At 41.8% G+C, this 12,072-nt stretch overlaps 1 protein-coding gene across 1 annotated transcript in view; it reads right to left on the bottom strand.

Moving 5' to 3' along the window:
• pacrg (PARK2 co-regulated) overlaps positions 1–12,072 on the bottom strand; it is a 112,114-nt gene that overhangs the window by 47,428 nt on the left and 52,614 nt on the right. Inside the window, exons 3-4 of the mRNA XM_035674298.1 lie at positions 10,787–10,958; positions 3,955–4,104 (exon numbers count right to left, since the gene is read on the bottom strand). Coding sequence (XP_035530191.1) covers positions 3,955–4,104; positions 10,787–10,958 — 322 coding nt within the window. The remainder of the gene's footprint in view (positions 1–3,954; positions 4,105–10,786; positions 10,959–12,072) is intronic.

Here is a 12,072-nt window from a genome sequence, read left to right as displayed (position 1 = left end):
GTATGAGTGTGTGAATGTGTGTGTGTGTGTGTGAGAGTTTGTCAGTGATGAATAGGAGTTTAAGGACCTACACCTTACAGATAAGCAGAGAAAATCATCAGGACAACAACAACAATGGTACAATGGAGGGTCAAATAAAAACCAGAAGAGCCCTCAAGGCAAACATCAACTACATTCAGACACAATGCATAGCATGTAGACGCCGAAGATGTCTTGAAAAAATTGTGTATGGTGGTCACTGGGTGGGGTTTTCTTGTACTACCCCTTGTATAATGGGCTCATACACATAGACTGGTAAAAATGTTGCCACATCTTGACAAAAGGCTGAAATTATCAGCCAATACCAGGTTAGATCAGATTTATTGTATCATTTTGCATGTTGGCAGGTATGTAAAAAATAAATTGCAGAGCAGTAAACTGAATAAATAAATGTTTTATTTGCAGCATATAATGTCTTTCAATTCAAGTTTAATAGACTTTTCTTTTATGTGGTTTATTTAAAGTGAGTTTAATTAAATGTAATTACTTTACGTTAATGGTACTGTCATTTCTGATTATAAAGTTTATTGTTGTGTAGACTGTAGAATTTATTCAGTGAGACATGCCTTTATTAAATGTTTGTTTAAGCTATATGCAAAAGAAAAGCATATTGGCTGATATAGTGTCATAAGATTTTAATCATTTGATAACAGTACTGGCCTAAAGAATCTGTCTCTAAGGTAAACTATATTCAAGAGTGTAGAACTCATTAGGATCAGTTTCAGTAAGTCGTAAAATGACATAACTGAATCAATGTAACTAATAGTGGAAAAACTGAATTATATAATGACAAAAAGGAAAGAAATCAGTCATTAATGTAGATTGGTCATGTCTGCCCATTACCTTATCTACTAAATAAGGTCAGTATTGGCACCCATTTAAGACTCCAGAATATTGTCTCCTGTGTAGCCTTACAAAACAAACTCTCTTTCTCTCTTCCTTAGATGACGTACAGTAGATGAGTTCCCTTCCTTCGAGCCCAGAAGAGGAATTTGCTGGATGAGGGAGCACATCTCTCCTTCATAAGGAACGTTGTTGCATTTCATTAGGGATAAGATTCATCACAGCAAGCAAACAAGAGAGCCGTGCAAATCGCATTGGAGGAATTCCTGCACTATCCTCAACATTGTCTCTCACACACACACACATAAACACACACAAACACAGCTCATACGCAAAAGGCACAAAGCAAACAAAAGCTGAGAGAGCTGATTCAGGAGACAAAGGGGTACATCAAGGACGGTGATACTGTGTGATTGCTCATTATTGTGCACTTCAAAATGACGCATTACTGTGTCAGTGGTGAGAATGGCAGCCGGCAACAGACTTTTTTTTTTTCTCAATGAACAATGGAGCTGTTCCTTCTTCAGAGGCCTGGGTCCCAGAGAGGCTGAGCATGTGGGTCATGAGCGTGCCCTCCTGGTCAGAGGTCCAATGCTCAGCTCAGAGTGAAAGGACACCCGAGGGTCCATTTTGGAGATGGCTGTTAAGTTCCAGCTCCGACCCTGGAAAAATGGCTCAGATAAGGCCTGTATACAGACCAATTTAACAGGTCACAACCCTGTCTCAGAGTGGGAGCGACACAGCAGGAGTGTGTGAACACAGCCTAGGGGATCTGTCCCATGATGAGATGCTGGTGATATCTCAGTGTAACCCTGACTCTACAGCAGCGGCTGTCCTATTGATTCACAGCTCCAACGATTGGGGAGACAGGGACAGAGTCAGGTTGTGTGGCCTCAACTGGGGCAGTGTGTGATTATATATATATATGTGTGTGTTTATGTCTGTGCCTATATGTGAGCATGTAGCAGAAGTCTAGTAGAGCATTATGTGCCCGAGGCTGGCAGACTTAAACAAAAGTGAACAGAGAGAGACAGGGACAGAAAGCTGGGGCCTTCACCCACACTGAAGTCAACAGCTGCATATGGGACACAACAGATCTATTCATGACAGATGTACACAAATGTAGACACACACACACACACACTTGGCACACACTGGACAGTGGCCTGGTTGTGGCTCAGGAGATAAGAGGGATGCCATGCAAGCTCTGTGAGTTACAGTGTGGGAGAGCCAAAGGGAGATGTTACCACACACTACGAGACAGTCCTCTGTGTCTTCTCGTGTATTAAACACAATGATCGTGTCTGTCTGCTAGAGGCAGCACACTGGCTCCGGTTGAGACAGCCGAACGAGCGTGGGATGGAGCTGGAGGTGTATATAAGCGATATTAGATAATAGATGGGCTTCAATGAAAGCTTTGATATCGATATAAACAAGCCACATAAAACAGAACGGAGACAGAGACAAAGACACACACAGAGAGAGAAAGAGTATGAGAGAACAACAACCCTGAAATATGTACGTATTAAACAGAAAGAACACAGAGTTCTGGTTCATGCAGTGTTTTGTCCCCAAAAGAGAACTGCTTATTCTGCTTATTTGAAGTCGTATCTTTATGTGTTAGCAGGGAGTGGGTGGTGCAGGACATGAATTGACTTTTCTAACATTAAAGCTAGTAGAGAAAATACCACGAGGAAATATTCTATCCATCTATGAACTTATATAGTATATACATACTTTCCTTTGGTTAATGATTCTGTAATATTCAGCCTTAACTCTAACCGAACTTTAAGAGAAACTACTAGATGCCCATAAATTGCTGAACAGGAAGTACTGTCCTTGTTTAGCAGATTGGGTCCTGTGCTTTGGCAGCTGGTTGGACCCCTCTCCGGCCCAGACTGGTCTCTCTGGGAGAGGTCAATAGCACGGACGTCTGCCAGGTGAGAGGTTGGCTCAGGTTTAATCGATGCCCGCCAGAGGAAGACAGACACGCGGGCAGGCAGGTAGACAGAACGGCACGCTAACTACCAGGCAGAGATAAAACTATTCCTGGTGGGGTTCACCGGCCAACTGCTGAGCCTGCGCCGTGGTGGAAAAACTCACGCTTCAAAACGGTTTAGGGGATTGATTTGACAGCTAATTTACAGAGGAGATTTGCATACGGCCATGCGCTAATAAGGCAGGCTTTTCTTTTCCACCCTTTGTCTCTCACCGCTATCTCTTCTCTCTCCTTCCTTTTTTAGACCTCAGCAAATAGTAACAGATAATGTAAGCGAATTAAAGAGACAAGAGATTCAAATTGGATATTGATTAAAAGACTAAAGCCTTGTGTTTTCTCCTGTTAAAGCCTGTGTTTAAATGATTGATTCACAATGTCACTCCTCACATCCTACTGACTGCGTGGTGAACAGTGTTCAGCATTGGCTGTGCCTCTAAGCATTCAATGGGCCCACATCATGTCACACCATGCTAAGTGCTTTGACACTACCACACAAAGAGCCCTGCCTATCTGATGCCAATCTCCCCAGGTCCTGGTGTCACCTAGGTGGAGGCTTTCAGAGAAAGCAAGGACAAAGTCTCCTCAACAGCTCCGTGCACAATGCAGCCTGACTGACAGCAGAAAGGACAAAATGGAGCTTCTATGTCAAGTGGATGTTTTCAGTGGTGGGAGGACGAGGTAAAAGGACTGAGGGACACGCATATATTGAATCCACAGAGAAAAAAGAATAGGTAAAAAATAGGATGTTTTCTACCTGGAACTGACAAAAGTTACCTAACATCTTAGCATAGCATTTCTCAGAACTGAGCGGCTCTGTGGAATCACCTGGTTTAACCAAAGCACAGCCTTGCACTGCTATGCACTGAATATTTGTCGCTGCCTTTCACAGACTCGTAAACTTTTGCTGTTCTTCAATTCACTGCCGCAGAAGGAGCGCTAGTACAAGAAATGATTTATAACACAAAGGGACGTGCTCACACAATGACTGCTCCACAAAAGTGCAGAGACACGTCACGCTGACACACCATCTGCCCATGAATTAACACTCAGCCATTTGCATGGCTGGAACTTACTGTTCATGTTCTTGAAGATGTTGAGAATGGGAAGGATCTGTCTGTAGTATGGCACCAGAGCCTCTCCCACCATGTCCCCAGACATGACCAGATGCTGCAGGACTTTCAGGGTGGTGCAGATCACCTGACGGTTCCTCGTGTTCAAGGCATCTGGAAAAAAGGACATGGCAAAGGTCAGAAAGGCTAAAGGTCAAGAAAAAGGCGCCCCAAGGACAAATATGTTTAAACCAGCTTTTTGGATGTAAACTAAATGTACAGGTTGTTTGTTGGAGGTACAGCAAATGTAGAGTGATTCTAAACAATGCAACTATATGGTAAATAAGAGTGGGCTTGGCATACAAAAGCCAACATACGTATAGATCCTACACCCCCCCACACATCCCTTCGTCCTTGAAAGGCATTTCTTTTATGCCTCGCTTCTCGGCATTTTTAGACTGCTTGTCTTGCAATCAGTGATGTTCAAATGAACCTGGAGCCAGGAGTAATGAGAGCCAATCCCTGGGCTCATTTGGCCTTAACAGCTGCACTTAACTCTGTCTCTCCCCTGAATAGAGAGAACAAAAGGGAATGATGGTGGGAGAGATGGAGGGCTAGAGAGATCAAGAGAGACAAATACAGAGAAAGAAAAGAGAGAAGGGGAAAAAATAAAAGGCAAATGTCAGAAAGAGAGATAAAGAGATGTGACAGGCAGAGGGCAAAGGGTTAGAAAATAACTGTGATTAGCAACTAAGACTGACATATTTTTCTAGTTCTTTGAGCTTGTTTTATTTGTGTTCCTTTAGTTTTTTTATGTGGACTTCTGCATGAGTGCTGGTAATTCCCTTTGTGCAGACTGTCAGGTTAAAACAGCATACCCCAAGTTAGAAAAACAGACCTGAGCTATTTCTCTTTATGAAAACTCAAACTGTCATTTGATGCCTGCTTTCACCAAAAACGAGGATCGTAATGGCATCAGAGCGCCTATTTTGCCAGTGAGTACCTACAACAACCAGAATGACAGGTGAGTCAAAACAAAGAAAAAGTGTGAGTACAGACACTGAAAGCTCATGGTTGATGGAGAAGAGGAAAAAACGTGTTAGCAGGTGGGAGAGAGAGGTAGAAAAGGAGAGGCTGGATGAGAGACATGGTGCTTGTTGAAAAAAGCTAGCACTAAAAAATTCAACTAAACACAAACTGCCTGAAATCAAAAAGCTTAAAAAAGCCAATTTTAGATCTGGCAAAAAAACCAAAACAATCTGAACCAGATTTTTGGTCTTAAAGCGAACAAATTATGAAATGTGTTTACTCTTTAGTCGTGTTGATGATGACAAAGCTCATTGTCACAAGTGCAATAAAGTATTTCACAAGCAACTCGGAGGCAATGCGACTAATTTGCTGAAGTGCCTGTTGAGTCAACAACATAAATTCACAGAAATGCACGTCTTTAACTGCTCTGCCACAGTCCTCCATCTTACTCATCCACTACAAGACATGTTACTAGGGATACACCAATCCCGCTGTTTCTCCTGATAGCAAATCCAACACCTCTACTTTGAGGATCCACCACTACCGACTATCTACTCTAACCAAATTTAAAATCTGTATATCTCACTGTATGTAAGTCATTGCAATCATTTTTGTGTAAGATAACACAAGCTTTGCTGTGGCACTAAAACCCAGCACGTGCCTTTTGAACTTTATATCAACACTGACAAAGAAGCTGTATTTATTGCAACCATCTGAATACAGCTCGGCCTTCCAAGCGTGTAGGAAAAACTACGGTGGTCGCCGTGAAACTGTCGGGTTTGTCTGTTTGGGATAAGTAGAAGCATCGTGGTTCAACATGGCTGCCTCTGTGGAAGAGGGCCTGCTCCCTCTGTAGATAAAAAACAGCTCATTCTAAAGGTCACAAACACAACGGCTGTCCCTGGACGGAGGTCAACAGTGACGTGCAGGTTAATGAAGAAAAAGACAACAGTCGGTTGTGGTGAATTAAAACACTTTGTAATATTGTTGCTTTATCACCTCTGTTTTCAATCAGAAAGAAGAGAGACAATTTTCAACCAGGGAGCATATCATCATTAATAACAAACAGCTCATCAGTACAATAACACATGCACACATAAGATACAGCGTTAACATCTAGATTTTCATTATAGGGAATAATAAAGTCATGTTTATTCTACTCTTGAATAATTGCGTTCTTTGTCTAGCAAACCAGTTTCAATGGCACCCTAACAACAACCATCCCCAGCGCCGCAGTGAAACTGACAGAAGACTGACTGAGAGAGAAAACGCGCAACAACCCTAAAATATTGTGTATGACAGTGAGAGCGCCCAGAGAAGAGCATACTGCATCACCCGCTGTCTGTGTTAAAACAGCTCATATGCAAATACAAAGCTGTCACAAGTACACACGCACACTCACACAGAACAGTCACACACTGATAGCCACACAATCACACACATTTAAAAGCAATGAGACAAAATGTCAGCCTCAGTCATGAGGACAGGCAGCGCTGAACACGGCAGCAGCAAAATACGAATGAAGTTATGCAACGTGGAGGAGTCATAAAGAGGCTAATACATTTTACTCTCATCACGTTGGATTAATACCATTTTGTGTATGTGAATGTAAATGACCAGTTGAACCAGGTCCACTGTTTTGTGTGTGTTTGAGTGTATGACAAGTTTGCTAAGGAGTGTCTTTGTCTGTCAGTGACAGTGTGTGTGTGTGTGTGTGTGTGTGTGTGAGGCCTATACAGAGGACCGGCAGAGAGATGATGCTGAATGAGCGAATGCATTGTGTTTCATGCCATCTCTCCATCTCTGCCTTAGCGTCTCCCCAGATAGACAAGCGCCATCACTAGGATAAGGTGGAATGTGGAATGACAGGAATTTCAAACCTACATAACAAACAATGAAATTCTAATTACCAGCCAGCGCAAACAATTTTCCCTTCTGTGACATTTGGACCGCGGGACTGTTCAATTATTCATCGGCACTCTCGCCTTGCTGGAAAAAAAGAAAAAATGTAAAGAGCGACGGAGAAGGAAGCCAAGGGCCTGATATATTAATGCCGGTATAAAACCTGTGTTGGTCAAATCTGAATAAAGTAATAATCTATTCATGCTAGGACCTGTTTCATATTCAGTGTGAAAATAAAACAATGGTGACCTTGTATTCTGTTTCCTGTGAAATGTCAGAGGTAGAGTGACACGTCGGATAGTTTAGCGGTAAATTGTTCTCGCTTATTGTATAAATATACTTTTCAGATCAGAAGAAGATGTTCCCGTGCAGAGGCGTAACTGAGGATCTTCTTGTAATGAAAGTCTCATTTTGGCTCAAAGCTGAACAAATGTTATGCCAATCAACTGAGGCTCAATGGAGGCATGGCTCTGAATCCTCTCCCCTATTTAAGGAAGCCAGAAAAACCCAAACCACAGCATTTCAGTAACATTTTACCCTTTACACTTAAGTCACCATGGCAGTGTTTAGCTGAACAGGACCATTTTATTATTTCTTTACTTACAGAAATATCAGTGTTTCATGTAAAATCTTTTCCCATATTCTGTCTGCACATTCAGCTTTATGATTATTTAAGTAGTTACTTATAAAAAACTCATTTTGGGGGGAAAAAAACGTGGCAAAACCACAAAGATGAATTAAATCCATAACTATTAGTGTCTTTATTTTCTTGTTTTGTCCCTGTTTAAATGTATACGGTAGTCTTTCTAACATCGGGTGAAGAGCACAGGGTTTACAGTGGGAAAGAGTTTAGTCTTAAGTCAGTGAGGACAGGGCCTTGGAGTATAATGTCAGCCAGAACCTTCTTCATTGTGTATTCTCATTGGGTGACCTGCAGTCATCATCAAAATTCACCAGGGCCTGACGTGACTCAGTCGCTCTGCAGATAAGAGCCTGCCAGCCACATTGAAGATGTATTAACGTCGGAGGAGAAAAATATATATCTTGCCATTTTAGACTGCAGATGGCTTTTTACTTTCTTCCTCTTTCCACCATCCCTTCTTCTTCCCTGCTCCATAGAAAAGTAATTAATCTGCAACAGAGACACGGACTGGTGGGTTTGCCTTGTGGATGGTGAAACAGGCCTGATTTTTAATAAACCAAGAAGTTAATAAGGAGTAGGCCATTTAAAATTCCATTATCAGTGCAAAGTGTGTGTTTTCATGAGGAGCATAACCATCACCTTTGGTCTGGCCTCCCAAAGGCAAATGACCAAAACTGCTGAGGGGTTTGAATTTATAAACTACTGTCTAAGTTATCGAGAGGCCCGGTCACTCTGTGTATAATATCAAGTTGCGTGCGAAGTGGGTGCCATTTGATGAAGGGCAAAATGCTAATTATACCATCCAAATATTTAAACATCTGTGAAAAGATAGTGGCAAACCATTCACTTGTGAAACAGCATATGGCTTTGGACATTTATTCAATGAATTTTACTTCACCAAGTCATTTCTTTTTAGATAATTTAGAAAATTAAGTGGACAAGTAAATAATAATGTAGATAAAAAATACAGTAACACCAAATAGTATGTCACACTGTAAGATGTGTAAGTGTGCAGTGTGTGCTCAGTGCAGTGTGGGAACAGACTCTGTGCCAGGGTCAGTCTGTCACTGTGTCTCTGTGTCTCCGACAGCCCTGCCTATTGTTGGCCGCTACGCCCCTCTGCCTCCACAGACGTCCAACACCCACATAAACAGGGAACACACTTCAGATACACGTACACACCACCAGCCAACTGCCCATGACATGAACACTATCCCAGGCTCACTAGGCGCCACTTAAAGGCTCCCACTTTGAAACTGACACTCCACTTGGCAGTGGCGCCAAACAAAGGACAGTGTGTGTGTGTGTGTGTGTGTGTCGTGTGTTGTGTGTGTGTGAGAGAGAGAGAGACGGTGTGCCTGTGCATGTGTGGTGAAATTTTCCAACAAAAGCCACACTCTGCATTCCTCTAACTTGTCTCTGTTCCTTGAACTTCCTTGTGTGCGTCACACAAGAAACCTTTCCTGACCACATCACTGTAAATTCTGATGTCTATTTTTGCAGTCATAGACCACTCTGCCCTGAGACATGACCTTTCCGCCCACCTCCATCTGCCAACTTGTGTGTGCGTGGAAACGTGTCAGCGTGGAAAAGGTAAGGAGGCACGACACGATGACACAGTTAAATGTAGCATGTCACCAGATTGCACATGGCTGATTATCAGGCATGCCTTTAGAGCCAACTTCTTCCGGCAAATGCAAAAACAAGGACGCTTCGCCCTGAGGGTTAATGTAATAATAGGAACAGTATGACTGCAAAACCAAATAAGGACTTGTCACAGCACTGGTTGTATGGTAATGTTAGAATCTGTTGTAGCGCAAGTGTGTAAGACAGGTGAGTCTATTCCTGGTAAAGTATGTTGTTCTATTTTTGTTGTCTGAGAGGGGTGTGAGAGTGACATTGTGTGTAATTACTCAAAAATATGTTAATGCATTGTAGATACAGATTCTCATGCATATTGATATTGATTAAATTAAATTAATATTGAACACAATGTTCTTTTAATGTATTTTCAACCGAGGTCAATTACTAAGGATATCCGTTGTGATACCTCAGGTTAGGTTACCTAACATTTGGTATCCTTCCAGCTGTACTAGGCCTTTTATTTAATTTGTGCCCACAACCTGTGTGTGTAACCAGCTTCTGATTTACTTAAGGCTGCAGCTTGTTACACTATAAGCAACCAGGAACGTCTTCTAGACTTGGGATTTGTCTGAGATCAGCAAACAGCAATCAAAATGTAATGATGCTGTCATCAGAAGAGTAAATAATGAAATAATGACATGCAAAAATATTTATTAAGGCTGCTGTTAAACTCTCACTGAAAAGATTACTTGGCTGTCATTCACTCATGAAATAATAATAATATTTATGTATAGAAAGGTTTGTAAAATGTATGAAAATGAATAAGATAGTAGGGCCATTTTGCTGTTGAAGTTAATTGAATAGTTGCTATATTTTAATAATTGAGCAATGCTGTGATAATGCTCCTGTGTGACTAAAGAGCATATTTTAGTGCTGATGAATAATACCAGGTTACAGATATTTCAAATGCACAAATTTTGTCTTTGGTTTCTCTCTCCTCCTCACTTTGTAGCTTTACAGCAGGGATCTCAAACTGCCGGCTCGGGGGACATTCCTGACCCTGCATAACCCTCTGACCCGTGACACGATGTTAACATAACATTTATTTTTTAAGTTGTTTCTTATACATTTAAAATACCCCTTCATATACATATATATTAAAATAAAATAAAATATTTATTTTCACACAAAATAACGGGTCAAAGGTGGATAAGAAGAAAGCAGAATCCGGGTTTGGTGATGTGAAATTTATAGAAACTTTGATGATGATATGATTGTTTTCAGAATATTGTCTTGTATGGCATTCTTACTTGTAGTACTGCAATGTTCAAGTGGCCCTCCTACGTGAATCTAATGTGTGTCAAAGCCTGAATAACTTTCCTGTGGAATAAAATAAATACGTCAGCTGATCAGCTCTTCTGATCAGCGCTTATAAAGATCACCGATCAAACTAATTAGAGGGATTATCGGCCGATAACAATCTTATCATTCTTAACAATACTCTAATTGTATTTAAGCTGATGCAATACCAGTGTTTGTAAAGCATTTCTGTATTTCAGGATAACCACATTTCCACATCAGTGGCAGGGGAACACAGTGAAGGTAAAATGACACCAACGCTTACAGGGTCGCTTGGGAAAAGGAGCTGTGTTGTGTGTGATTTGTAAACCGTGAGAGTAGACACCCTCCCGGACTTACTCTTGATGGGGATGATGAGCTGGGGAATGACGGGCTGGATCTTGGGGCCTCCATGCTCCAGCATGTCATGGACTCCCTGGCGGGCGAAGAACTCGTACGGATGAACAGTCTCACATAAGCCATCAAAGAACAGAGGCAGGTAGTGGTGGTAGTCCAGCTTCTCAATCTCCACCTGAGGACAGAAATTTACATTTACATTACAGGCATTACAAAACTGCTTCTTTAAACCAGACAGGCCTACAAAGGGAGGGAGAGGGGGGTAGAGTTTCTGTCCTTTGCTCAAGGGCATTTCTTGAAACACACTGGCTGTTGATGGAGACATTAGCTAGCAGCAGGAATGAACTTTTTGTTTACTGACCACCAAATCACCTTCAAGCTCACTCAGATTCACACCTGTACCTGTGCACAAAAAAATGCACTCAGTGAGAGAGATCGAAAATGAATATTTTAAATGTTCTCGAGGATATCAGTTATTGCCATAAAGCTCCCTTTCATTCTTTGCCCTTTCTCATTGTTTGTCCTTGGCTTTGTACAATATGTAGGGCTAAAGCTCCCACTTGCAGCCATTTATAACCTTTGCAGTAAACACATACATACTCACACACACACACACACAGTGGCGGGGGACAGCTTGTCTAACTGGAGACAAAATTAGTGTTTCTTATTTGGTTTCACTGTTATAGCATTGAGCATGAGCTAAAATAGTTTCTGTCAATATTCCAGTAAGGTAAGAGTTAGCTTCCAGGTAATGAATGTAAGTCATCATGTGCATGTGTGTATTTGTGTGTGTGTGCATGCTTGCCTGCCTCCATCTGTGAGCGTGTCAGTACGGGTGGCAAATTTTATCTCTAAAATAAATGAGAGGGTGATGTGAGTTGCAGTGCAATCCTAAAGATAACACCGAGTGGCAGCCAGCAGAGAGGTGCTAGCCTTCTCATCACTTTTAAATCATATTTTATGGTTGTGTTACCCAGCGCTGCAGGTGAACACAAGTGCAGTATCTGCACTGACACACAGACCCAAGCTCGCGCAGGCAAGAGAGCAACTGCCGTCTAATAACAGGACAATGGGCAGAGGCAATTATGATTATCTTAATATTTCCATGTTATTGTACTGCAGAACATTGAGATGCAAGGCTACATGCCACCACCCTAACATGACTAATTAAGATGCCAGTTTGAGGGTTATTGTGGGTTGAGCTGATTAGCAGGGTCAGAGGCTTCACACACACACACAAACACACACACACACACACACACAGAAACAGACACACACACGGTTATAAA

The sequence above is a fragment of the Morone saxatilis genome, unplaced genomic scaffold (assembly GCF_004916995.1).
Source record: "Morone saxatilis isolate NCDOM2014 unplaced genomic scaffold, NCSU_SB_2.0 Contig3, whole genome shotgun sequence".
Lineage (NCBI taxonomy): Eukaryota > Metazoa > Chordata > Actinopteri > Moronidae > Morone > Morone saxatilis.
This window is presented reverse-complemented; position numbering and strand designations above follow the sequence as displayed.